Source organism: Heterostelium album, assembly GCF_000004825.1.
Source record: "Heterostelium album PN500 unplaced genomic scaffold PPL_scaffold2, whole genome shotgun sequence".
NCBI lineage: Eukaryota > Evosea > Eumycetozoa > Acytosteliales > Acytosteliaceae > Heterostelium > Heterostelium album.
In genome coordinates, this window is record NW_008805064.1 from 3,180,119 (window position 1) to 3,207,833 (window position 27,715).

General features: G+C 31.1%; 11 protein-coding genes across 11 annotated transcripts; 3 read left to right on the top strand and 8 right to left on the bottom strand.

The window, feature by feature from the left end:
• Positions 1 to 83: 83 nt before the first annotated feature.
• Positions 84 to 1,253, bottom strand: PPL_02546 (beta-lactamase-like domain-containing protein; the record flags this gene model as incomplete). The annotated part of the gene is made up of 2 exons (XM_020573528.1): positions 84 to 999; positions 1,105 to 1,253. The coding sequence occupies 2 exons, from the start codon at positions 1,251 to 1,253 to the stop codon at positions 84 to 86; spliced, it is 1,065 nt and encodes a 354-aa protein (XP_020436623.1).
• A 1,814-nt stretch (positions 1,254 to 3,067) lies between these two features.
• Positions 3,068 to 5,556, top strand: fcsA (long-chain-fatty-acid--CoA ligase; the record flags this gene model as incomplete). Its single annotated transcript, XM_020573529.1, has 6 exons — positions 3,068 to 3,074; positions 3,152 to 3,186; positions 3,270 to 3,400; positions 3,444 to 3,843; positions 3,930 to 5,413; positions 5,550 to 5,556. The coding sequence occupies 6 exons, from the start codon at positions 3,068 to 3,070 to the stop codon at positions 5,554 to 5,556; spliced, it is 2,064 nt and encodes a 687-aa protein (XP_020436624.1).
• A 78-nt stretch (positions 5,557 to 5,634) lies between these two features.
• Positions 5,635 to 6,887, bottom strand: captB (CDP-alcohol phosphatidyltransferase; the record flags this gene model as incomplete). The annotated part of the gene is made up of 4 exons (XM_020573530.1): positions 5,635 to 5,890; positions 5,962 to 6,246; positions 6,326 to 6,621; positions 6,693 to 6,887. The coding sequence occupies 4 exons, from the start codon at positions 6,885 to 6,887 to the stop codon at positions 5,635 to 5,637; spliced, it is 1,032 nt and encodes a 343-aa protein (XP_020436625.1).
• Positions 6,888 to 6,970: 83 nt separating this feature from the next.
• PPL_02549 (uncharacterized protein) lies at positions 6,971 to 7,246 on the bottom strand (the record flags this gene model as incomplete). Its single annotated transcript, XM_020573531.1, has 2 exons — positions 6,971 to 6,986; positions 7,098 to 7,246. 2 exons carry the CDS (start codon positions 7,244 to 7,246, stop codon positions 6,971 to 6,973), a joined length of 165 nt encoding a protein of 54 aa, XP_020436626.1.
• Positions 7,247 to 7,927: 681 nt separating this feature from the next.
• PPL_02550 (putative RNA methylase domain-containing protein) lies at positions 7,928 to 9,391 on the bottom strand (the record flags this gene model as incomplete). The annotated part of the gene is made up of 1 exon (XM_020573532.1): positions 7,928 to 9,391. The coding sequence occupies one exon, from the start codon at positions 9,389 to 9,391 to the stop codon at positions 7,928 to 7,930; it is 1,464 nt and encodes a 487-aa protein (XP_020436627.1).
• A 242-nt stretch (positions 9,392 to 9,633) lies between these two features.
• PPL_02551 (uncharacterized protein) lies at positions 9,634 to 11,694 on the top strand (the record flags this gene model as incomplete). Its single annotated transcript, XM_020573533.1, has 7 exons — positions 9,634 to 9,720; positions 9,786 to 9,876; positions 9,986 to 10,053; positions 10,141 to 10,309; positions 10,383 to 10,514; positions 10,588 to 10,755; positions 11,615 to 11,694. 7 exons carry the CDS (start codon positions 9,634 to 9,636, stop codon positions 11,692 to 11,694), a joined length of 795 nt encoding a protein of 264 aa, XP_020436628.1.
• A 533-nt stretch (positions 11,695 to 12,227) lies between these two features.
• PPL_02552 (uncharacterized protein) lies at positions 12,228 to 15,261 on the bottom strand (the record flags this gene model as incomplete). The annotated part of the gene is made up of 4 exons (XM_020573534.1): positions 12,228 to 13,813; positions 13,962 to 14,003; positions 14,210 to 15,039; positions 15,110 to 15,261. The coding sequence occupies 4 exons, from the start codon at positions 15,259 to 15,261 to the stop codon at positions 12,228 to 12,230; spliced, it is 2,610 nt and encodes an 869-aa protein (XP_020436629.1).
• Positions 15,262 to 15,948: 687 nt separating this feature from the next.
• gtf2f2 (TFIIF subunit) lies at positions 15,949 to 16,940 on the top strand (the record flags this gene model as incomplete). The annotated part of the gene is made up of 3 exons (XM_020573535.1): positions 15,949 to 16,110; positions 16,228 to 16,578; positions 16,677 to 16,940. The coding sequence occupies 3 exons, from the start codon at positions 15,949 to 15,951 to the stop codon at positions 16,938 to 16,940; spliced, it is 777 nt and encodes a 258-aa protein (XP_020436630.1).
• Positions 16,941 to 17,124: 184 nt separating this feature from the next.
• On the bottom strand, positions 17,125 to 22,409 carry pldC (phospholipase D1; the record flags this gene model as incomplete). Its single annotated transcript, XM_020573536.1, has 6 exons — positions 17,125 to 17,134; positions 17,256 to 18,035; positions 18,107 to 19,440; positions 19,520 to 19,869; positions 20,007 to 20,777; positions 20,867 to 22,409. 6 exons carry the CDS (start codon positions 22,407 to 22,409, stop codon positions 17,125 to 17,127), a joined length of 4,788 nt encoding a protein of 1,595 aa, XP_020436631.1.
• Positions 22,410 to 22,527: 118 nt separating this feature from the next.
• On the bottom strand, positions 22,528 to 24,772 carry PPL_02555 (uncharacterized protein; the record flags this gene model as incomplete). The annotated part of the gene is made up of 6 exons (XM_020573537.1): positions 22,528 to 22,532; positions 23,163 to 23,229; positions 23,852 to 23,884; positions 24,290 to 24,311; positions 24,559 to 24,595; positions 24,670 to 24,772. The coding sequence occupies 6 exons, from the start codon at positions 24,770 to 24,772 to the stop codon at positions 22,528 to 22,530; spliced, it is 267 nt and encodes an 88-aa protein (XP_020436632.1).
• Positions 24,773 to 25,368: 596 nt separating this feature from the next.
• On the bottom strand, positions 25,369 to 26,755 carry PPL_02556 (uncharacterized protein; the record flags this gene model as incomplete). The annotated part of the gene is made up of 5 exons (XM_020573538.1): positions 25,369 to 25,568; positions 25,655 to 25,763; positions 25,843 to 26,247; positions 26,321 to 26,454; positions 26,542 to 26,755. The coding sequence occupies 5 exons, from the start codon at positions 26,753 to 26,755 to the stop codon at positions 25,369 to 25,371; spliced, it is 1,062 nt and encodes a 353-aa protein (XP_020436633.1).
• Positions 26,756 to 27,715: the final 960 nt, after the last annotated feature.

Sequence of the window (27,715 nt, forward strand, 5' to 3'; positions counted from 1 at the left end):
TTTAGAATTATTTTTTATTTATTTTATTTACTGTACAAAAAGTATGAGTATATATTGGGATGATTATAATGGATGGATAACTATTAAAGTGCAAAATCTCTTGTTTCACCAATCTTCATTGCTGTGAATTCATCCGCACCTAAACCATTGAGTTCTGCTGCTTCTTTAAGTTTTCTGGGTGGTTCCAGTAGTGGTTCGTCAGATAGAATGAATGTACCCCAATGACAACCAATCGAACGTTTGGATCTGATATCCTGATGAATCATTACAGCTTCAGCTGGATCCACATGCATCTCTTTAAGAGGATCCCTCGGTGCATAGGCACCGATTGGCAATAAACTGAAATCTATTCCATCGATGTGATGACCGATCTCTTTGAAAACATCGCAATAAGCAGTGTCACCACCGAAATAAATCTTTTTGCCAGTGGTTCTATCGATGATGCACCATGAACACCAGAGTGTTTTGAAACGATCGTGTAAACCTCTACCGGTGTTGTGATGGCATGGTGTAGCGACCAGCTGTATTCTCTCGCTGAAGCTGTCTTCCTCCCACCACGAGAGCTCCGATACATTGTCTACACCCGCTGCATCTTTAAACCATTGTTTTAAACCCACTGGAACGAACCAACGTACGGAATTTCCTATTTCCTTGACAACACTGATATCCAAATGATCGTAGTGATTATGACTGATGACGATGAAATCTACTTTCGGTAGTTTGGCGAGTGGCACTGGAATATCACGATATCGCTTTGGACCCGCGAAAGAGAATGGTGAACAACGATCTGCAAACACTGGATCCGTCAAGAAATTGACACCAGCGAATTGCATCAAAAATGTAGAATGTCCAATCCATGTACATCTCAATTTACTATTATCGACTGGTTGTCTCAATCTATCTAAATCCACCTCCAAAACTGGATGTACATGTTGTTTTTCATGTTCTGTCAATGGTTCTATCTTTGTTGGATTTAATGTAAATTTCCATTTTAAAACACTATTTTTTATTTAATTATGTAAATCATAATCATTGTGTGAATTTTAGATTAGATTTTATGTTATAGATTATCAAATTGAGTGTAAATTAACCAACTTTATTTACCTTTTAAATATTTCACCGTTTGTCATATGGAACCAAGGATTGACAAATCTACCATTATTGAAAATCGCTCTTGTCTTTCCAAGAGCATTGGTGGCAACTGATGCACCAACATTTACTAAACTATTTACAGTTGTCGAAGCTACAGACATAAATTAGATAATTATATTGTGTGTATGAAAAATATTGAATTTGAATATAAAAAGTTTAACTAATCAAAGCTATTATATTAAATAGCTTCCTTTACTGTTTTGTGAAATGAAATTAAAGATATAATTAATTGCTGTATGTTCTTTCTCTTTGCTAAAAACAAAAAAACAAACAAAAATTCAAAGAATAGTATTAATTTGGTTAAAAATCATAGTGGCATCATAAAAAAAAAAAAATTAGGTGACTCCACCTTTTCAGTTTTTTTTTTGTGATAAAGTATCTCAAATCAAGTGTGACGTCTTTCTATTGTCACAACACAACTTTTACAAATAATTTATATTTTTTATTACTTATTCATTTTTATATAAATAATATTATTCCTTATTCATTTAAACTTATTTAATGGTAAAGAGTTAACTTGAAAATTCAAACAAATAATATCATTATTGATTTTGATAATTGGTATCAAAGTTTTAAAAAGAATTCCTTAATTAATTAACTAGTGTCAATAATTTTAAAGATAAATATTTAGGAAATCAATCAACTTGGAGTTAGATGTCATGAATTTGTTTTAGATCAGAGTGAATCAACAAGCAATTGAAAGTTATTTGCAGATAGATGATTGATCAAAGTGAAATCAACAAACACACCCAATATTTGATTGGGCTACCATAGAAAATTTTTGAAATGATATATTTCGTATAACAATTTTGATGACGAAATATAGGGCTGTGAAATGGAGAGTGGGGGGATTGTAAAATTAAAAAAAAGATTCCAAAGAAAAAAAATCCACATTAAATTGTGTCAAATTTCAAAATATCGGATAGAAAATTGAAAAAAGTCAAAACACACAACTAAGTTGCAAAAAATTTGACAGATTTTTTAGCAATTTGAATAGTATTTATTTTTTTCTTTTTTGATTTTTTTGTAGACAAATCAAATTATAATTAATTTATTTTATTTTTTTCAAAAACCATCCTTTTTTTGTTTTGATTTTCCCCTTATAATATTATATATTAGGACGTTTTTTTTTTGAAAAACAATTATTATTTATTTATTATTTATTTATATATTGTGTATATAAAATTAATTTAATATTAAGTAATAATAAAAGCTTTTGTACAAAGAAAAAATAATAATTTAAAAGTGAGGTAATCAAATTAATTTATCTATTATATATCTTAAAGAAAAAAAAAAACACACTTTTATTTTTGTATTATTATTGTAGTTGTTATTTTTACAATAATATGTTTGTTTGTTAATCTATTTGATATTTTTTCTTTTCATTACAATTCCCATTGTAATAGGTAAATGTATCCCCAATAATTGTAATAATCGAAATACAAAAAAATAAATCACAAAATCAACAACACACCACACACATAGGAAACAAATAGATTTCCCAAATCAACAACACATTTTTCTATTTAAGTTCAAGTATAACGATATTTTATCACCATTGTTATTTTGGTTTCATTTAAATTTAATGAACAGATAGACATCTTCAATTTCGTTCAAATTCAATCGACAAATTTGAATTTAGTGCAATTCAATCCCATTTTATTTCAAATTTCTTTTTAGTCTCTCTTTATCTCACTTTTATTATTAATAACCATTTAATTTTTTATTTTTCACAATTATTCAAAAGCAAAACAAAAAAAAAACAAACTATAAAAATAAAATTATTAACTTTTTTTTTATTTTTAAAACAGAAAAGTCATCAAAAGTATCTGCGAATTGTATTATAAAATCATCGATTCTACAGGTTGACCGATCAAATTTTAAAGTTTATAAATAGAATTAAAATCATAGAAAAATGGCAGGTTTGTATTATCGCTTTATTCTTTCAAATTCTATTGCAGATCTAATTAACATTAAAAAACTTATGTATATTTTATAGATCATATGAGCATTATCAAGGGTGACAAGGAATTCGTATGTATTTCGATTGTTGTTAAATGATTTTAGTAAAAGCACGATCATTATTAACATTTTTATATCTATCGTTGTTTATATAGCTTAGTGGATCACAAACTATTGAAGTTGGTGAAACAACTCCAGGTGAAACCAGAGCAAGAAGAAACAAGAAGTTCCCAGATCTCATCTCCCAACCAGATGAAAATACTAAGACTCTCTATGATGTTTATCAGTATGTGTTTCTTGCTAGCGAAAACAAACAAATTATAGAATAGATTAAAGATTGGAAGAATAAGAATATTAACATCGATCAAACAACATTCATCATCAACATTGTACAGAAAGAACAAAAACTCTGATAAACAATTTTTAGGTATTCGTGCAGTCAATCCAGATAAAACACGTGGTCCATACGGTTGGATTACCTATAAAGAAGCATCAAACAGAGCTGTCAACATTGGTGCTGGTCTCGTACACTTGGGAATCCAAAAGGGAGATCGTATCGGTATCTTCTCCATCAACAGACCAGAATGGATTCTCTCTGATATGGGTGCTGTCAATCACGGTATGGTTCCAGTTGCTTTGTACGCCACTCTCGGTCCAAACGCAATTGAATTCATCATTAATCATGCTGATATCAAGTTGGTTTTATGTGAAGCCAAGAATATCGATAAGGTAATTAAGTTAATCTCTCAGAGAGTGTCAATCTGAATCAAGAATACACATATTCTAATCTTTTTTTTCTTTTTCTTTTTCTTTAGATGTTACAATTAACTACTACTAAAGGAATGACTACTATTGTATCATTCGATGCACCAACAGAAGCAGTTTTGAATAAATTAAAGGAATCATCTATTCAATTCTATACTCTTGCTCAATTGGAGCAATTGGGTGCTGCTCATCCAACTCCAGCAACACCATCCGGTCCAGAAGATATCTGTACCATCCTCTATACCTCTGGTTCCACTGGTAATCCAAAGGGTGTAATTCTTACAAATACTAATATGGTCTCAGAGGTTGCCGGTGCCTACTTCTCGCCAGCCGGTTTGACATCGGAAGATGTACACATGTCGTACTTGCCATTGGCTCACTCCTTTGAGAGAGCCGTCGCATGCATGGTCTGCTACGTCGAAGCCAGAATTGGATTCTACAGTGGTGTCATCCCAGAGCTCTTCAACGACATTCACGTTTTGAAGCCAACCTTCTTGGTGGGAGCTCCACGTGTCTGGCAGAAGCTCCACGACAAGACTTGGCTCACCGTAAACAGTGGTTCATGGCTCACAAAGACCCTCTTCAACTGGGGTTTCAGTTCAAAGCAATCTGCACTCAGACAAGGTTCTAGCACTCCCATTTGGGACAAGATTCTCTTCTCCAAGACTCAAGAGAAGCTCGGTGGTCGTGTCAAGTTCATCTTGTCTGGTTCCGCTCCATTGGATCCAAAGATTGCAGAGTTCTTGATTGCCTGTTTCTGTTGTCCAGTCGTCCAAGGTTATGGTTTGACTGAGAATGTCGGTGGTGCTGCTGTCGCCTATCCAGAGGACCAATCGATTGGTCACGTCGGTCCACCCTTAGCCTGTACTGAGGTCAAGTTGGTCGATGTCCCAGAGATGAACTACTTCTCCACCGACAAGCCATTCCCAAGAGGTGAGGTTTGTCTCCGTGGTTACAACGTCTTCACCGGTTACTACAAGGATCCAGAAAAGACTGCCGAAGATTTGAAGAAGGACGGATGGTTCCACACCGGTGATATTGGTCGTTGGAACGCCAACGGTACCCTCTCTATTGTCGATCGTAAGAAGAACATTTTCAAGTTGTCACAGGGAGAGTACGTCGCTGCCGAATATCTCGAGGGAATCTATGTCCGTTCGCCACTCATCTCTCAGGCATTCGTCTATGGTGACTCATTGAACAGTTTCTTGGTCGGTGTCGTCGTACCAGACTTTGAAGTCGTTGAGAAGATGTTTGGTGAGAAATACCCACACATGAACGCCAAGGACCAAAAGGGATTGGCTGCCTCCAAGGAGTTGTACAAAGAGATTATGGATTCATTCGATGCTTGCGCCAAGGAAGCCAACCTCCAAGGTTTCGAAAAATTGAAGCACATCTTTGTTGAAGCTGAGGCTTTCACTGAGGAGAACGGTTTATTGACACCATCATTCAAGCCACGTCGTCCACAACTCAAGGACAGATATCAAGCTACCATCGGCACTCTCTACGACGAATTCAAACGTGATCACCCAGAGATGTAAATAATAATATAAATATTTTCTTAAACATAAAATTTTAAAAAAAAAAAGAATAAAAAAAAACAAAAAAAAAGTAATAACAAATAAGTAAATTTCCTTTTTCATCAACCTTTTTTATAATAAAATAAAATAAAGAGTTTAAAAATTGTAAAAAATAAATTGTCTATCTATTTTATAAATAATTTACTAATTATTGTTCTTGTATTATATTTATATTATTTTAAATCTTATCATTCTCATCGTTTCTGAATTCACCATCGTCATTATGTTCAATTGATCCTTCTTCGATTGCTGATAGTAGAGATGAAGATATTTCACCGCCTGTTGCTCCAGCTGGGTTATATGGGATGACAAATACTCTGATCTTTAGGTGTTCACATAGCTGCATAGTATTGAAATAAGCAAATATCATAAATTGTGCACAAGCCAATGCAAACAATGCCCATAACAATATTGATTCACTTATAATATTTACACTATATATATATATGAAATAATAATAATATTGTTAGATATCTGATATTCATTTCTTAAAAAATATACGTACCCTCCTTTGGCAAAGACAGAGTTTAATACTACAACTGCTAATGGTACTAATATTGGATAGAAAAGTTTACAATCATCATGACAAACTCTTTGTGTGATGTATCTAGATTGTATGTATGAGAAAATGATACCAATTGTCATCATAAAGAGATGTGGTTTCTCTTCCAGGAGTGGTGTTACAGATGCCCATATTATAATTAAAATATTAAAGATACAAAACGGTGTTAATTGTATCAAACATTTATAAAATGGTATTCTATTCTGTAGTTTAAAAGTATTTCTAAAGCTATATATTTAGATGAAAAATAAGTTAATATAAAAATTTTGTTCTGATAATGATGTAAAAACAAACTATTAATTGTTACTTTGTATAAATGGTAAATAAACCACCGAATGAAACTAAAATGATGAGTATCTGTCCAATGGAGATCTTGTCTGAACCAAAGGTCCAGATGTCAGAAGTGAATATTCCGGTGATGATTTCGACAATGATGAACAGTACTTGTGCTTCGGTTGGTCCATTGAATTCACCAAGCACCAAGATACCTGCATGATACTCTTCCCAATGTGCCAAATAAAATGGCCAAAATCCAACGATACAACTGACGAATGCCCATTTCGGACCTACTCTTACTGTAGCTGACATAACCAATGCAAACATCTGTAGATATTTCAAAAAGTATATAAGTTATATTTACATCTAACTCGTCAATTCTCATTAATATAACATACAGCAACACTAAGTGCATCACAACAATGATCGAATAGTTCACCCAATGGAGATGAACTCTTTGTTCTTCTCGCTTGTTTTCCATCGAGATTGTCCAATGTTTGATATGCAAAGATAAGGAATGCAATTAAAAAGTAACACCATCTTGGTGCTGGTTCTGTTAAACCTGGACATTGGAAGTATACAATCAAATACATTGCAATATTGCAAAACAATCCAACCAATGTAATCTAATAGATATCATTGTTATAACAATGATTATTAGTTAATCTTATCTTATCTATCTAATATCTAATCTTTACTAAAAAAAAACATTACATACCAAATTTGGTCTGTTTTTTAAAATTTAAAATAAATATTAATATGTTACTATTAAGTTATTATTAACTATGATATTGAATACATACGCTAACCATAATGGAACATATTCAAGTGCAAAGTTCCACCAATTCTTTAGGAAATGCTTTGCACAGAATGAATTATCTACGCCACTGTATGAATAGTGGTCAAGGTTAGCAATACCCTTGTCGGTGATATAGCGAAAGTATGATTTCATCTCGTCGTATGATGGTATACCCTGACGATTCAGTAAATCCTCAAGAGTCAGACGTTGCGCTCCGTTTGGATTTAAAGTCGCCCTACTATTACTATTATTAAATCTCCTAATTTTGTTATAAACTTTAAAGTACAACCTTTTTGCAAAATCAAAAAGTTGTTTATAAATATATATAGATTTGAATAATAATAATAATAATAAATAAATAAATTAATTAAATTAAAATATTATAATTTCGAAAAATTAAAAAAATAAACAAATTATTATTATTATATTAAAAAAAAAAAAAAATATCCTAAAAGAGTGAGACTAATACTTTAATGTAGGCAAAATAAAATTGAATTTATTTAAATTAAAAAGATAGACAGAGGATATCTTCTTTATCTTTGGTTATAACTAAAAAAAAAAAACACTTTAAAATGAAATGTACTTCAGGTGGTGTGTGAAGTCGTTTTTCATATTAAAGTAACCACGTTTCCCACCAAATTATACATAATGGTATAATTTTTTTATAATTTTAATTTTAATTTTTAATTAAAAAAAATAGATTATATATTTGTTTTAATAATGAGGTAAGAATTTTTATATGAAAAATTTAAAAATTAATATTAAGATGGTCAAAGAAAATTCGATATGATATAGGTGTAGATAATTTATCTTTATATTTGTAATTAAAATAAACTATCTTTTCATTTTTAGAAATTCTACAGGTAATCCACCATTAGTAAATTTCAAAATCGATAACCATTGTACACCAGAAAGTTCAATAAACTTTGGATGTCCGTTCAATACATAAACATCTTTGATAATATTAGATTCTCTTATCATTTTACCAAAAGAAATGAATGTAGATTTCAATCCATCACTTATATTCTTATTACTTGTCATTATTCTTTCGCCATACGGTAAATTTGTAATAATTGTTAATTTTTGTTGGTGTTGGTGTTGTTGTTGTTGCTTATCTTGTTGTAGTTGTTCTTTTATCTTTGTTTCAATAACTTTGAAATCACCATGTAATAATTGTATAAAATTGTTATTATTATTACTATCATTTATATTCTCCAAGAATTTAAATTGATTATAAATATTATGTTTGGTTGCATCTATTGCTCTTTGATCGATATCAGATCCATATAGTCTAAAGTTTGAAGTGTGAGTTGATATAGTCTGTTGAAATGTTTTTTGAAGTTGCAGTTGTTCTTGATTGATTCGTGCAATAAAGTTATTGTATTTATCATCTCTGTGAAGCGGCCAACTTTGAAATGAAAAGTATCTCTCTGGTGGTGTAGCTCTACCTCCAATTGCCATAGCCAACGCCTCCTGTAGAATCGTACCAGATCCCATGAATGGATCCCATATATTAACATCACTCTGTGGTAGCAGTCCAGCAGACATTAATAAAGCAGCAGCCAATGTCTCACGAATAGGTGCATCGGTAACATGTTTATTAGGTGTTCTTTTATGCATTGAATCGCCAACATCCACACTAACTTGCATCATATCATCTATCAATCTAACATATATTTTTGAATGATTACTACTACTACTAATATTATTATTATTATTATTATTACTATTATCCCCATTATTATTAACTAAAATTGGTTTCTTTGTAAAAATAACATTCTTTTGAAAATGATCTAATATTCTATCTTTTACTGCGTTACTGTGGTAGAGTGCAGAATGTGAACAACTAACGGAGCACTCTGGAAGTGTGTGCTCAGTGACACGATAGAAGTTTCCCCATGGCAGATCCTTGAGTGAGCTCTTCAACATATTGAAATTTACAGAACGAAATGGTTGTCCCAGCCGAACACGAAGCGATTCAGACAGACGAGAATGATGTGCAATCGTCCACAATTGTTCAGGTGATAATCCACTACATTCAACACCACCTTTATCTAACTTTATATCAATATTTAATTCTACATTATTATTATTATTACTATTATTATTATTTTTACTATTCTTATTATTATTATTATTATTATTCTTATTATCTTTTAAATCTGTATTTGTATTGATACTCGTACTATTAATAATATTATTCTTTTTTAATAATAAATTTAATAACTCTTTCTTTAATAAAGGTTCAAGAGATGGAGTAATAGCAGCATATAAATTATATGATCGCTTACTATTCATTATGTGACACTCACTCTGTTGAATGCAGATAGTTTGTTTTTTATTCCTATCTTTAAGTCTCAAACTAATTTTTTTAAAAAAAAAAAACAGATCATTTTTTAAACTTTTTTGTTTAACCTCATTGTTTTTATTTGTATTTAAATTAGTTTGTTAATGTAGATATACTTTGTATTATTATTATTATTATTATTTAGTTATTCAGTTTAATAGGATAAATAAAAGATATAGATTTTGATATCAAAATGTTAAGAAGTGTTATCATTATAACTGGTAATGGTACTCTACTATTTGAAAAGATATGGGTTGCAATTCCAGCGATGGCAGGCAAAGTAAATATATATAGTTATGCTTGTAATGCATTATTGATATACATGTTATTAACATAATAAATAAGGCCAATATGTTTTCATCACTTTTAACTACAGTTCAAGAGTTCTCTAAACAGAGTACCGGTATGTTTGTATCATATATAGAGTTTGGTCAATGTAAGTATACTCTTTACTTTTAATAGTAATAATAATAATAATCATAGTTTGTAAAATAATAGAAACTAACTAATATTGAATCATTTTATTTATTGATTGGTTTCTATAGCATCTATAACCGTTGTTTATGATGAAAAGAGTCTTGTAAAATGTTGTTTATTCCATGACGTCGGTGATGTAGGTGTTTCATTCACTTTTATATATACACTTTGAATATATAGATTTTAGTTTATGCTAATCATCATTGTTGTTCGGTAAATGTAGGGAGCAGAGTTTGGAAAGTTAATTGCAAATCAATTGTTAAGAGGATTTCTAGAGATGTACGGTGATACTGACTTCTCACATTCACTACATAATACATCAAAGTTCAATGGTTTCTCGAATAAGATCTATGATTCAATTGCAAATTCAGCTAGATCGATATTACAGATTTGTATGTTACATCTAAAACAATCTATTAAAAACATTCTTGTTATTAACAACCTCTAATGTATGTATATATATAGTGAAAACAAATAGAGGTATTCAGAATGCAATTGTTGTATACGGTGATGGAACAGCAGTGACAACAGGCACAGAAGATCAATTGGGTGTCGTTGCAAATCTTCAAGCAATGTTATCGTTTTCAAATGATATTTGTAAGTGACAAGTGTAGATTGATTGTTTGTTAAAATTTATCTTTTATTAATAATAATGTATTTTATGTTTTAGTATTATCAAAAGGTGATAGGACAAGAGAGATTATATTGGATATGATTACACAGAGAGTGTTTATATCTAAAGTTGGACCTGCTCATTTAGTTTGTATTTGTAAAAAGAATAAAGATCCATCCATATATCAACCTGCCATTTATAATGCTGTAACACTATTAGATAAAGGTAAGTTCTCAAAAAATGATATCAATCACAATCAATTAAATAGCTTTATTAATTCATCTAACTTCTTATCATTTAATACAATACAGTTTTCTTGTTATTATCATATTTACAAGGTAGTTTTAAATAAAAATAACCATAATAATAAGAATAAATAACAAAACAAAATAAAGCAAAACAAAACAAAACAAACAATATGATAACAATCAAGTAAACAAACATAAATCATTTACATAATAAACAATTTGTGCGATATATTTATAAATCAATTCGGAAGAATACGAAAATAAACACAAAGGTTCATTAAGTTGACATACTAATGAAGAATTTAATATCAAATTTCTTTTATTTTTATCCCAACTCTCATATATATTATGTATCATTTATTCAAATGTTTATTTTATTTAAAACTGATCACAAATGAATTAGATTAATTAATTAACAATACTCTGAAAAAAGTTATCAATTGATTGTTAATGACACAATTTGCTAGCCTATCTGTATAATATTGGTAGAATAATGATGTTACTATTCATATCATGTTTAGTATTTTGAAAATTCAGGTGAACCGGACAGTCAAAGTTTTTGTGTTTAATAGATGATTAAGACACAATCTGTCGATCAATAACATGTTATCATAGAAATAATTTATTAAAAACCAAAGTTAATAAATTTTAATAGTTGAAAAAAAAGATAACTACTTTTTTGAGATACTAGTATTTTGAATTTTCTACATATCAGGTTTGCTTGAATGGAATAATTTTATTAATTTATCAATTTCTAATTTATTAATTTTTAAATTTGATACTTTTTATCTAATAGATGGAGTAAGTGTCTCGAGAGGAAGCTATTCCAAAAATAGAATTTGCACCAATTGAAATATATGGTTTTGAAACTGAGACATCAGAGGATCAACAATCCAATGTAACCAATTACTTTTAAAAACACTGTTTAGGATGCCTATATTTTGAAGCTGGAAGATATTAGATTTGAACGATCTATTCCACAAAAAGTTAAAAAGAATGGAATATTACTGTTATTGGTGATATTGGTAAGTAAAATACTATTTTTTATTATGTTCAAAACTAATAGTTTTTAAAAGTAAAAAAATTCATACCCACGGCTCAGGTTACAATTAATATTAGAAATGATGTATTTAAACATCGAGTTCTTATACAACAACTTATAATGTGTCCAGATCTAGAGAGTTTCGTAGTTGGTAAGTTTTCTGAAACTTACTCTATAGTTTTTCCATATTATTCTTTGGATGGTCCTCATTCTGGTTTTATTGATATCAGAGATTATCGTTCAGATGGTATTCTCTGTGCGAAATTACATTTCAATTTAAATTAACTTTAAGAACAATGTTGTTTATTTATATAAATATATATAAAAATTTAAACTTTTTTTTTTGAATAACTATTTTGAATTGGTTATCACTATTTTTTTTAATAATTTATAAATCATTTGGGGATTTAATTTATTTCTGATTTTGGTTTTGATTCTTTGGTGAGATTTTTCAGTACCTTTGAATCGATTCTGAACACGAAAGGATTGGTAGCACCTGGTAACATTGGTAGTTTTGTCAATTTATACTTCCATGGACGTTGTTTGATTTCATGCTTCACACGACTCTTTCTCTCGCTGTTTATTTGCTTTATGGCCGATTCGTTCTCTTCCAACAAAGGCAAAAGGTAGTGCTTCACAAGGAAATTGGTCCTCTCGGGTTGCAGAGGTTTGGCAGGCTCTCGAAGCTTGATCTTCAGGATGATATTCTCTTGCGTTGCTGTCGATAGTTTCTGTTGAATCTTTTTGTCAGCTCTTTTATTTTTGACAATCAGATTCGAGTCTGAAACTGATTTGAGTACCAATCTAGAGAATTTAGTGTTCATATCCAAGAACATCTCCACCTTCTTTTTATGTTGGTTTCTACAACTGAGTACCATATACTGTTGAACAAATGAACTCTTCACACCATACTCATCATGGTTTTTCCTGGATGGAGTGAAATACTGTTGGTCGGCATCGATTACCTTTGCAATGAAACCAATATTCTCACCTGTTCCATTGGGATCCAACAACTTGAATATCGTATTGTAGAGAGTATGTTTGACGTCAGATTCCCACATCTTCATGAATGGTTTCCAAAGTCCATAGTTGTTCACTACATCTGGATACAGCTTGGCATAGAGTTTGATACCAATCTGATAGGTCTGAGTGTCACGTCGCATTGTACGATAGAGTTCCTGTGCCTCAGAAAGTTGATTGTTCTCCAAAAGATAATTCAACTCGACGTTATATAATGTAATCATATCTGGATTGCTATGTCGCAGTCTTCTAATCAATCCGTAGGGACAAATCGAGTTGTCAATAAACACCTGACAAAGACGACTGATTGACGATGGCAATATTCTACAGTTTGGATTCGACATGATCTGTGTTGCCATTTCCAAATCTTTTCGCTCCAACAACTCTTCGATAATAATTGAATTGAACAGATCGTTTTGATAGATTATCTTATCTGGTTCTTCTTGTATCATTGAGATTGCAGCGTTCATATCGAGCCGAGCAAATTGTTTAAATAGACAAGAGTTGATAAATATACATCTCAATGAATGTGGGAGATGTTTGACAATATTTGGTAGATGTGAGATTGCATCTTTGTGTTGAACAAGTCGACAGGTTGCATCGACCAATTCAATCAATGAAACTGATTGGTGACCACCTGCTATCAACCAGTCTGTGAATAGCTTCATACTGTTAGTCTTTACGATATTGGCAAGTCGAGCTTGTTCCTCTTTCTTGTACATCCATTGTTTTGGTAACATTCCATGGAGATACAATTCGGTGGCACCTGATTCCAGCTGATGGATTTCACCTAGTAGAGTCAAGGGTGGTAACTGTTTTTCATTGTTGAGCTGTTTCTGTTCTGCCAAATGTTCCTCTGAGAATTGAATCATCTTTGATTGATATTGCCAGAATCGAGTTGGACTGACTTCCAGAGAATGCATGGTTGTGGTGTTTCCGATCGGATGTTTCTTGTGATATCTTACGAGTAGATCTAGTATACTGGAATTTGGTGATAGATTGAATTGCGTGATACGTCTATCATACCATTCCAGAGCATTATCATATAGTCCAAGCTGCAGATAGATTCCAATCATTAGAGTGGAGACTCTGTCTCCTTCGTATTGGAACAACATATCTACCAGTGACTTGGCCATATGTTCGTGTTGAACACCATGTTTCAACTCGTTATAAATAATTAGAATTGCAATGGCATAATAGTTTTTGTTGACCAGTAATCGTTTCACCAGTGTGGGTCCACGTCCTTTCGATACCATAAACATAAGAATCTTTTGAAACATGGGGAGTGTAGGAGTGGCATTGTTCTCAACAATGAAATGCTGAATCCAATGAGTAGCTACAAGGAATGCGTTGTTATCGATAGCCATACATAGTAGTCGCTCGTAGATCACTTGTGGCGATGTGTCATTTGGCTGGTGAATACGCGACATCAGCTGATTGATAACCGATGTTTCTGATATTGAAAGATAGATGTTGATAAGTTTAAATAGCTGTTCCTGTGAGATCACTACGTGAGTGTTGAGAATCGAATGAATAAAGTTGGATTGTGGATCAAAGTAACGGAGATCACGTAGAATCACTAGGATGTTGTCAGACTCTAGGAATGCAGGGTGTAAAGTAACAGAGTCACTGAGGAATCTCTCTGCTTTTGAATATTGATTGTTGAGAATGAGATACTTAACGACCAACTCTATCAGATGATAGACATCACCTCTGTGATCGGGATGTACATTCAACGACTGATTGAATGCATCCATCACCACATCGAAATGACCATTGACCAGCAGCAATTTGATCCTAGTACGAAAGTTCTCGACTGCCAATATTGATTCTATCTTTTTGTCGGATGGGGAAGCAGATTGATCACTATCGTCATTTGCAATAGTATCTCTATAGGAATCTAAAAGCTGTTTTTGTTTAGCTTGAGTATCATCAATCGATTGTGATGACATCTGATTATTATAATGTTCGGCCTCTGCAGAGAGTATATCACTTTCATTATCGATATGATCGAAATCAAGGTGTTCCAAATGCTTATCATCTATTCTATTATATTTAATTGTTTCACCCTCTTCTTGATGTTGTTGATGTTGTTGTAGTTCATCAAGCTTTATCTCTACTTCTTCTTCATCATCTTCAAGTTCATCTGTTTCATTTCTATAATAAATCAGATCCTTGAGTTTATCTGTTGAATAGAATCTATTATAATAGATTTACGAAAATATTAATTTTTATATAAATTTTAACAAGTGATGATAATCAAAATTACCTTTTATTATTTGCTAAATGAGAATTATATGTTGTTATATATGAATGTTTAAATAATGATTCTGATGTAGATGTAGTTACATTCTTAAGGTGTAAATTACAAGATAGATATTTTAAAGTAGATCTACAATTTGATTTATTTAATCTTAACATATTAATAAATCATTTACAATGTTTCTTAAAGAATATATTAATATCTTTTAAGATGACGACAATGTTAGGAATCCAGTCATTTCTATTGCAAAATTTACAAAAAAAAAAAACGAAAATTTTAAATAGTTGCTCCATCACAAAGTGTTCTTTAATACTATATATCAAAAGAAAAACCAAAATGTTTGACTATAGAGCGCTCAACGGTATCTGTTTGGACCTTCCAATTTCTGATCTCTGCCTGAAGGTTTGGATGTTCTAGAATACTTGTTTCTCTTTAAATCTATTAATTATAGTGAATACAAAAATATATTCGGCTTGTATCCTTGTTAAATCTGTTTAAACACGCATCCTACACGACATTGGCATGCGCTCATATAGAGTATGCTCACGAGTGAATGCTCAATCAATCTCCTTATCTCTAATTGGTTTACTAAACTAATAAAAAGAGTCAGAACATTTGTTACTAATGATATTGATCGATGACCGCAAAGTGTGCAATATTAAAATCAAGATTTGGCTTTCAAATTTGTTAACAAATAAAAATAAAATTGTCAAAGACCACCAAGATTTCAAAAATTTTAAAAATTTAAAACAAAGTATTGTTGTCTTTTTATTTTCAATTTGTACAATACACATAATCGTTGTTTATTTGGTGTATATTCATATTGATAAATTAAATTAGTAGTAATGAGCGAAGATAGTAATGATGCATTAGTAGGTGAAATCAATACAGACAATGTTGAAACACAAGCATGGTTAATCAAAGTACCAAAGCATCTCGCTGATCATTGGATGACCGCTGGTGGTGGTACTGAAATTGGTAAACTATTCTTTAAATCTTCAAACAATGTAAATATCAATCAAATCTATAGATATATAAATAAGTTTATATATAATAACATAAAAGTATGAACTTTGTTTTTAATATGATTTATTACAAACAATCAATCAATCAATCAACAATAGTTGTCATTATCTATCAACTTTAAAGATAAAGAGAATAACAATGGTTATGTACCGAGTGAAGAGTTACAGTTGGTTACTACACCACTACCAGACTCTAATCCAATAAAGATATTCTCAGAGGATACAGAGAATGCATTGTCATTCGAAGGTAGCATTGGTTTGCGTTGTGACGTCAGAATGGATCTATCATCACCGGCATACCGTGAGCTCATGAAGAGTAGAACTACCTCGTACAACACCAAGACCAGACAATCAAAGACTATCGAAGCTAACGATAGATCTCAACTACATAGAGTCTATTCTAATCCTGCCAAGATTGCTGTTAGTACAACTGTTTATACTAAACCAAAAGTATGTTATCATCATTATTATTAGATATTTGTTAATAATCATTAATTATTACTAATCTCTTTATTATTATTTAATTATATTTATATTTATATTTATAGGGTAAATCACAAGAAGATAAAAGAGAAAGAATGCAAGAAGAAGATCTTATTGATCTTATTTTCAAGGCTTTTGGTGAGAAACAATATTGGTTACTTAAAGATCTCGTTGCCTATACTGATCAACCACAGGTTTGGTTGAAACAAACATTGGAAAAGATTTGTACTCTTCACAAGAGAGGTTCACACAGAAACAGTTATGAAATCAAACCTGAATACAAAACATCGACACAACCAGGTGCCATTTCTAGTAAACCTGGACTTTAACAACCTATCAAATTAAAAAAACAAGTTAAACAACAATCAACAAAACAAAACAAAACAAAACAAACAAAACAAAAGAAAAGAAAAAGAAAAGAAAAGAAAAGAAAGAAAAGAAAAGAAAAGAAAACAAAATATCAACAAAAAATAGTAATCTAGACAGTTTAATAATCATTAATATTATATTAATCTAATCTAATCTAAAGTAAAGAAATGTAAATAAAAAAAAAGATTGAAAAAAAAGATATATATATATTTTTTTGTTATAAAATACACAAAAAAGGAATTTGTTGTTGTTTTTTTTATTTACATTTAGTTTACATGACAAGTTTCATACTGGTGATGATGTCAGAGATGACAGAGGATGGTTCACCATCTTCTACTAACATTCCTAATGGGAATTCAATGATGTAACCTTTGATGCTGGTGAGCATGGTGTGCTCTACTATGTTGGATGGTATTCTACCGTCACGATTGAACTGTGAGATCTTACGGCAATTGTCAGGAATATAGGTTCCGAATGTGTGTTTGTAGATCAGAGTGTTGTTGGTTGCGATACTTCGCCAGATTTCATTGTAGGTCGACGATACGACTGGATCCTGTACGGCGTAGCTCATGATGGGATCTGGTTTCTGTGTTAGACCAAGATGATTCTCCCAGAGCTGTAGACGTAGACGTAGTGCAAAAGAACCGGCCATGTATGGCTTACCGTTCATTCGCGACTCTGTCATATCTTTGTCCTCGATGACCGCACAAATCTCAGAGTCTCTCGAGCCGTTCATCGAACGATCGTTGATGTTTGCCGATCCGATAATTGTAATTCTATCGTCAACGATCATCAGTTTCGAATGAACATAGACCTGCTCCGTAAAGATGACATCACCATTGATACACCAGTTTCTCATGGAGTTGAAAGAGATATATTGATCGATATCGACTTGTGGATACTTTGCCAAGAGTTCTGACTTGATACCTTGAATCGATTTGAATGTCCATTTAACAATCAACTGAATGTCAGCAGTATTGACATCTCCCTCTGCATGAACCGGTAACAAAACGATAACTCTAAATACCTCATTACATAAAATTGCTTTTTCAATTCTAAATAATAATAAATTGTTAATATAAACATTCAATTGTAAATGTGATAGGTTTGATTGATTGATATTTACCTTTTAAATAATGCAAATGAAATTTGATTGTTTGGCTGTGGTGTTCCAACGGATGTAATGAAATATTGATTCTGAATGTAGATAAAGTGTTGTGACATGTTGATGAGATTGATGTATGCCTTGTAGATAGAGTTCTCTAGCGATTGACCTGCAGACCAATCACATACCGATCGGACAATCTGCACTTTGGAAGTACCGTTGGTTGGTGGCAGTGGTTCCAGTGTTGGAACGAGATATGGATACTTCTTGTAGTCTCTGTTCGAATTCTTTGCGTGATTCCAACGTTGAATAAAGTTGGTGGCGATATCACGCGCAGCATTGCCATTGACGGAAACAGAGACGTCGTGCCATGGGATTCTCGGGTGGTTGTTACGATCGATAAGACAGATGCGCTCGTTCGAACGTGGTTTCACAATGCAGGTATTGATGTAGTCGGGTCCAGGGAATACTTTCTCTTCGGAATCCGCTAGTTTGAAGAAATGGTTGTCGTAGCGACCGTAACACAGATCAAGTCCACCGAGGAATGCAAGAACCTGGTCGATCACTACAATCTTTTGATGATGTGACCACGAGAGTGGAACGAACGGTGGATGTCTGATGACCTTGATGTTTCTGGCGTGTAGCTTCTCAAACAATGCCTTTACGAAACGCGAACCTAGATCAGTGGCAAGCGTTGTTTCGTCCCAGATCAAAACATAGATCTTAACACCTTCCGCTGCTTTCTTAAAGAGTAGTTTGTCGAGTCTGTATCGGTCGGCTTCCTCTGCGCTGCAATTGGGATCTCTGATGAGAGTGATACCTGGCGATATGCACCATCCACCAATGAAAATCTCGTTTCGCGCATTCTTTATGGCGTAGTAGATACGCTCAAAGTAATCCAAACCGTTGATGTAGTAGTTGACCTGAATATCGTCTCGAGGCATTGCAAAAGAATGAAAACGATATGATCCTTTCGAATTGGAACGAATGGTATTGACAAACATCGATGCCTTTGATGTGGTGAGGGCAATGAATGTATACTCCTTGTCGAATGTGTCCAACACGAAATCGGTGGCATCCTTGCTCTCCTCGATCTCCTTGGCATTGGAGCGTAGCACTTTCTTCAAGATCGAAGGATAGTTGTGATGGTTCGGATGTTCCTTTGGCAACACCTTTACACTGGTATTGAACAAACAGATGACCTTTGACGGTTTACTAGACAAACGTTTGTAGGCAATCAAAAATCCATTCCTACACTCAAAGTAACGTAGTGAATATGCATACTTTAAGAATCCAACATATTTAACTTTATAAAGATAACCTGCACATTGTTGTTGTTTTACATTTGAATGTAACTAGTTGGCATAATAGTAATAGAATTATTATTATTATTAGAAATGTATTATTAATGTTATTTAATTGAATATAACTTACATCTTCAATTGGTTTAACTAAACAAAAATACATTAGATCAAAGAAACCGAAACATCTCGGTAGATCTGGGTTGACGTTGGCACGACGAAGGAATGCATCGTGTACCATGGATGCATTCATTTCCTTGGTATAGAAATCGGTGGTTGATTTTAGAACAGCACCTTTCTGTATTGAATTGAGATTACTCGAAGACTCTTTGAAAATGGTATTGACAATCTCCTCTGGTGTTCCAATATTTCCATAACCAAACTCATTGAAAACCGTCAGTGAATCTACTAATCTAACCAACTCTAACAACTCTGATTTATAAATATACTCTTCTGATTTCTTTTTACAAATTCTAAAAACCACTATAAATATAATAATAATAATAATAATAATAGTAATAGTAATAGTAAAAAATGCATTAGTATTTGTTTATAACTTATATATATATATATATATAAGTTGATTATTAATATATTTTTGTTGTTTAAACTACACCTACATTCAGATCTTTCTTTAATAGTTCCTCTTGTCATAATTGAAATTAAATCAATAATATGTGATATAGATGGATTTTTGTTGGGTGCAAGTTGAAACTTCTTGGCAATGTAAATAAAGAGTAGTTGTACGAGTCGATCGATGACACTACGCCATTTGTTGACCAATACCGATTTGTTTAGATAGCTAAACTCGGCATTCTGTAAGTTCTTTCCACTGTAAATATTAGAGTTCTTTACCAACAGCAGTTGATAACTGAATGCACCTATTTCATCAATCTCTGGACCAGACGGACTATTTGGTTCGTTAGTTGGTAAATCAGTCGATGTTGTAGTGGTCGATGTGGTTGTTGTTGCTGCTGCTGCTGCTGCTGTGCTAGTGGTTGTTGTTGTAGTGGTGGTACTTGTTGTTGTTGTTGTTGTTGCTTTCGGTATTGTATCGGATGTTGTTGGTGTTGAAATATGCATATTCTCGGTTGGTTCGTTTTGTTGTTGTTGCTGTTGTTGTTTCTGTTGTTCTGCTTGTTGTTCTGCTTGTTGTTCTGCTTGTTGTTGTTTATGTTTCTGTTGAATCATATCGTCGATCATGGTTGTCGAGGTATTTGACTTCTCATCGTGCTCACTGGTCGCCAGAATCTCTGACAATATATTAATACCATGTGGTAGATTAGTGAGAAACCAAAGACCTTGAAATATAAGAAACTCTGAGAAATCCTGTAGTGAAATCTCATCTTTTCTAAATAGATTATATAGATTATGTAATTCTTCTCTTGCAACTAAATAAATATATTTTCAGATAAATAAAATATTGGTTAGATATTTTAAGTTATAAAATAACTTTATCAGCTGTTGTAATAACACTTACAATATGTTTTTTTATAAAGATGATTTTCGACCATGGTCGAATTCGAACGTTTTCTAGGTGCCAAATGACGTCGTAGTGGCGGTGTGAATAGAGCTGCTTTCATACTGTTTACATGCCCACTAAATGTATGACTTCTAGAGGGTGTGCTACTGGTGCTATTGCTGTTGCTGTGATTGTTGTTGTTGGCGTTGGTGGTTGTTGTGGTGGTTGTTATTAAGGTTGGTCCGGATTGAGTTGTAGTGGTTGTGGTGATGTGACTATTATTGCTATTTGGATTGTTGGTGTTCGAGTTGGTCGGTGGCATGTTGTTGGTGGCAGCGGTACTGCTACTGATATTGCTGTCACTCATGTAGCTGTAGGCACTGCTGCTGTCGCTGTAGGTATCGCTGTCACTGCCGTTGTGATACGGCGAGTAGTCTTCTCCATTGAGATTGAGTGATTCAATCTGGTAGAAGAGTTCATCGAGATTCTTTTCGTCCAACATCAAATGATCGCCGCCACTGTGTCTATTGGCACCTGTACTGTCCAGTACCAACGTTTTGTTCCTATCCTTTAGTAAAACATTGTTTGATGATACCGGTAGTGGATTAGGTACGAACCTACTATCCATTGTTTCAATATGTGCATTATTTACTATGATTTCTTGTTGTTGTTCCTGATGATGATGATGATGATGATGATGAGTATGTTGTGGTTGTTGTTGTTGTTGTTGTTTTATAGGATCTGGTAAAAGATAATGAGGTGTCTCTGCTGTGTTTAAAAAAGATGTTGATTTGGATGATGATGATGGTGATGTCGATGGATTTGGGTGACCGCTACTATCTGTAGCATTGGATAGGTGTTTATTGTTTGGTTGTTGAGTTTGTTGCTGAGCTTGTTGTAGTTGTTGTTGTTGTTGTTGTTGATTTTGATGCTTATTAGGTTTCAATTTATTTTTATAATAATTATAATTAACAAACTTTGATATTTTATGATGTTTAGGTGAATGTGTAGGTGAAGGAGGAGGTGCTTTCAGATGTGAATTACTATTGTTGCTATTGTTATTATTATTATTATTATTATTATTATTATTATTATTATTATTATAATTATTATTATTATTATTATTCGAAGATGAGGTTGTTGTTGTAGTACTACTAATGACAGTAGTTGTATTGTTGGCACTAGATGAAGACGAAGATGAATTTGAGAGTTGTTTATCATTGCTATTGCTATATCTATTGACACCATTGCTACTACTTGTTAATTTCAACTTTTGTCTGAGTCTGCTTCCATGACTACCATTCATACTACTACGATTACTATTGAGGCTATTTGTATTAAGAAATGAACTACTACTATTGTTTACACTACTGCCAATGCTATTGTTGTTGCCGTTGTTGGTAGTGGTGGTGGGAGTAGGAGTAGGTATCACTGCAGTAGTAGTTGTTGTTGTTGTAGTGATTGTTGTTGCATTCGACGACGACGATGCTAAAGGTTCAACATCACCATCATTTCCATTGTTTGTAACACCTACTCCTCCAGTTGAATGGGGAGTTTCCATCTCAGTTTGATTCAAAGAAAATATAAAAAATAATTATTATCAGATTTATTATCTAATCTGTATTTAACTGAACTAATTCTAACTGTTTCTAATATTTATAAATATATGTGTATCGAATCTAATCTAAAAAAAAAATTTTTAGAGTGAAATAAAAAAAAAAGAAAGAAAGAAAGAGAAAAGAGATACGAAGTTGATAAATTAGTAAAACTACTACTACTACTATATTTTGATTTGATTAAATGATATATATCACTATAATTATATATGTACTTGATGTATGTGAATGTGTGGAAAAAGTGAACAAAAATGAAAATAACTTGCTCAACTATGCTTTGATGGGAGGATTGGTTTGGTTTGTTATATTAATTAGTTTGATTGTGTGAGGTGGTTATTTTTGTGAAACTGTGTATTTTAGGGTGAAAGTGGAGGTGGTGGTGTGGATGTTTAGATAATTTTGTTTGGTTTGTGTGTGTTTTTTTGGAATGATTTCAATTGTCACTAAAGTTTTGCTCTGTCTGTGGATCAAAAACACACACAGTTTAAGAACATAAAAAAAAATCAAATAAAAATAATTTTTATTAATCAAATGAGCAAATTAATTTGTTTATTTTTTTGATGATTTTTTTGATAGCGAACAGGTGGTAACTTTTAAAGAAATCGGTGGATTAAAAAACGAGAGCAAAGAGCGCAATCTAATAAAAATGAAATAAAAAAAGTAAAAAAAAAAGTTTTGGGTCGATTTTTTGATAAAACGAAACATAGCAACATCTAAACCTTTTACGTGAGCGATAACCATTTGAAGTATTTTAATTTTCTCTCTCTCAGAGAAAAAAAAACCTTAAACTAATAATAGAATGAATTTTGTTTTTTCATTTATAAGATATATAAAACTAGTAACTGTAATAATTGTATAACATAACAAGCTAAAAGAAAAAGATGACACTTTATTTAATTGATTTATATTTTATTTTATTTTATTCTTTTTAAAAGAAATACCAACCAAATTATTATTATTATAATTATATTTAATATTTATTTATATAACACATAAAATTTAAATATTTCAATGAAGAGTTAAAATATTAATCTTATTTTTGAGGAATGACATACATTTACTCTTTTACTTTTTTTTCTATTTATTTTTTATTATATTTTTTTAAACAACCTATTATATCAGTGTACAATATACTATTATATAATTTATTATTTATTTTTAACTTTGGCTTTCTAATAAAATAAAAAAAAACCAATACAGTAAGGACATTCAGGCTTTACTTTATAAAGGTATTAGTGTTTACACATTATTTTTGTTGTAGCAATTATACAAAATTGAATGAATATGATTAGTAATAGCAAGAGTAATTATAATTAAAAGGAATGTAAAAATCAAATTCACAATGACATATGAAAGTAAGATGTGTCAGCTGACAACAACATAAAACATGACTTGTATCGACATTTTTTGCACCACTTGCCTTTTTTTAAAATAGGTATTCAAAAATACCAATTTTGGAAATTTTTTTTATTAATTTTTAAAGTGTTATTTTTTATTAAGATAATTTTCTGATTCACTTATTGTTTTGAATAAAAAAAGATGATGCTAAAACAAATAAATATTATTTAATACAAAAGATCCTTTTTGAATTCCTTAAAATGGTATTGAACCAAATTTAATATTAATAGTTTTTACAAAAAAAAACAAACAATAATTGTTTTTTTAAAAGTTTCATTATTTGAAAATTTTCAAATGATTTATTTAATGTTTACCACAAGGAATCCAATAATTAAGAAGAATATGATTAAGTTAACGTCTTTGTTATCTTCCAATCTTTTTTTTTTTGATTTGATTTGATTTGATTTGATTTATTAACTTTATTTACTTTTGGTTTGGTTGGATTAAAACTATAAATAAAACTTGAAGTTGATATTCTGTTCAACTATATATATGAGAGAGTATATTCTTATTATTAAAATGTAGTGTAACACTAATAAAGTTGCCGACTTTATTGGTTTGTAATTAGGCAAAAAACAAATAATAATAATTGGTTAAACAAAAATACATTTTTTAAAATAACTCTCCATTAGTTTTTTTTTATATTTTTGTAGTATTATTAAAGGAATGTAAAAATCAATTCAATGAAAGACTTACAACATAAAACTAGAGACCATCGACATTAAAGTTTCCACTAAAATTGCAATCAAGCTCAACAACCAAAATTAAATCAAAAAAAATATTTATTTATTTTATTGAATCATTTACTTGAAGTTAATATTTTATCTACTATTATCTTTTCTACATAGTCAAAAATTCTTATAAGAGAGTCAAGTTCGATCTCATCTCGTCTCTTTTTATGTCTTCGCATAGTTCAGTCCAAGCAATTGGTACTCCAACTGGTCTTCATTGAGTAATCCAAGTCAGATATTTGATGGAACAACTCGAATATCGCTCTACTATTTTTATGAAGTATTGTATGACCCAAAAGGTAATCGTGAGATACTTGTACAATCGTACAGTCAAACTTTCAAACGATCGGTTCTTGTACAGACCTCCAACGGAATTACACCTCCAGAATAGATTACTACTTATAAACAAATTAGATTATCAAGCTATTAGCAAAGACTTCACGGTATATTCTATGTTTAAGAAAAAAAGAACAACTCAAAAGTAAGAGCTATTGTTAAAAAGTTAAAGTGGAACACTTCTTTGGTTTAACTGACGAAAGGTGTCATATTAAAAAGTCGCAGTATCTTAAACAAAGAAAATGAATATTGCCAACACTTTTTTTTTCTTTTCGTTGATTTGAACAGGTTAGCTTTATTTACATTTGGTTTGGTTGGTTTAAAAGTATATAATCTTGAGTTGAACAATGATGAGCAAGACTATGAGAGTATACACTGTATCACTCTTTCTTAAAGATTTGTTTTTTTTGTTACATGTTTAATCACTGGTTGAAATGGTTTAAATGATTTCAACTTTATTCCATGCGGTGTTTGAATGATTCTGACCAACCTCCAAAGTGTAAAGTTCATTATCTTGTTTTCTCAGAGTTTGGAATTGATTATTTCTATAAAAGACACATAGCTGATTATTTTCAAGTTTCTCTTTTAGTGATCTGTAACCATCATATGTCAGTTGTTCACCTGCCAAGAAATCTTTAACTGGATTGTTAAAAAAAAGTAAATAAATGTTAATACAAGATTACTCTAACCAATTAAACTACAGACAAACAAACAACTAAACTTACCAGTACGTTCAAATTGAATGGACATAGTTGGGAATATTTCAATAAATCTTATCATCTTTGCTTCCAAATCGTGGTGTGTAAGATTTTGTTCCATAATTATATCATATCCCTATAAATTATATATAGATATGTAAGTAAGTTTATGTTTAACAATAATATTATTTTTAATTATTATTATTATTACATACTTCTTCATTCTCTGAATAGATCCAACCATGATATAGCTTGATGTTAACGAAATTAAAGATGTTGTAGATCGATTTCATTTCGAATTGATCGATGGCAGAGAATTTTACGTTGACATCGCTTACGCCCGAGTAGATGAGCAATTGGAGTTCGTCTTCACGATACTTGTTGAGTGCATTCTGTTTTTCTTTGTCGGACTTGCATTGTCCTTCCATGTATTTGTAGACGAGTGCACCGATCTGGCTCATCTTTACTTTATTCTTATCTTCGGTGTCGAATGTGATCTTTCCGAGCAACAACAACACATTGGCAATAGCCACCAACATAGATTGTGGTTTATTTTCATTCAAAACGATCTGTACTGTTCTATCATTATATTGTATTGCTTTAACTTTACATTCAATTTCCTGTTGCAAATAAATAAACATTAGTAACTCTCCTCTGTGTACAACCATAGGCAATTTTAATTGTTGAACATACCAAAAATTGATTTTCAACCAATTTAATTTTCAAATCTTCAATCAACGATTTATTATCTTTACCGTTATCCCAATAGGTTGCACCAATATCTTTTTCAATATGAAACCAAAGATGTCCATTTCTAACACCAATAACTAAATAATAGATAATATATAAATGTTAGAATAAAATAAAACTTGTTGTTGGTTTAGATTTAGTTTGTCTTTGCTTTTTTTTCATACCTTTTGCTGGTCCACTTGGTGTTGAAACAAGCTGACCAAAGAAGAAACCAAAGCGCTGACAAGCATCAGGTGTAATATCAAACTCTAGATCCTGTCCATCTTTAGCAGGATATTTATATTTCTTTACTTGTATATCATCTACATACTCATCATCACTGTTGTTACTGATTCTAATACTGTTGAACGTTCTATTGATTTTATCGGTATCAGACATTGTTGTTTTACTTTCTTTATTTTTATTGTTCACAAACTAACAAAAAAAAATGATAACTTATTATTTTAATTCTCTGAGACTATTGATTTACTAAAGCGTTGTTGACTTATTAACTAAACTAATCCCCTTTTCTTTCAAAATGGATGGATAATGGTGAAAAAAAAACATAATCAATTGACTGCTATTGCAAAAAATAATCATTTATTTTTAAACACTTTTTTTAAAAAAACTCACACTAAACAATTTAAATAATCAAGTTTTTGATTTTTATAAATTTTCTTTTCCAACATGATCATCATTAGTTGTAAAGAAACAAATAATAGGAATAAGAGTGACTTGACTTTAGTTTATTACTAATATAACCTGAATTGATTTGTTTTAAAAGAGAACCAAAGTGAAAAAAAAAAAAAGTTTATCCCTTTCAAAGTAATAATGTGTGATTAATAAAAAATTTATTCATTAAATTTTTCAAACATTTTCCACTGACCAAAAAAAAAAAAAAAACTGTTTTTTATTGTTTGATGGTGGTGGTCTGTTGGGGTTTTTGAAATCAAAACAACAATTATAAATAAATAAAAAAAAATCACTTACCAAAATAATTTTTGATACACACACAAAGTGGTAATAATAATACATTTTTTTGTTAATAGGAATTGATCAACAATTTAATATTAATTGATATAAGATTAAAGATTTAATATTAATATTTATCAATTCATCATCAATCAATCAACATCGTCAAACAAAACACCATTAACATCATCATAAGACAATAATAATAATAATCAAATAATTTACTTATTTTTTTTTAAATAAAAATAATACAAAAAAAAAAAAAAAGAAAAGAATAATAAAATACAAAAAAACAAAACAAACACAAACTATTATATATTAACTAATAAACTAAAGTAAATTTACTTTTCTTTTTTTCTTAACTTCGCCACATAGTAGTAGTTAGTT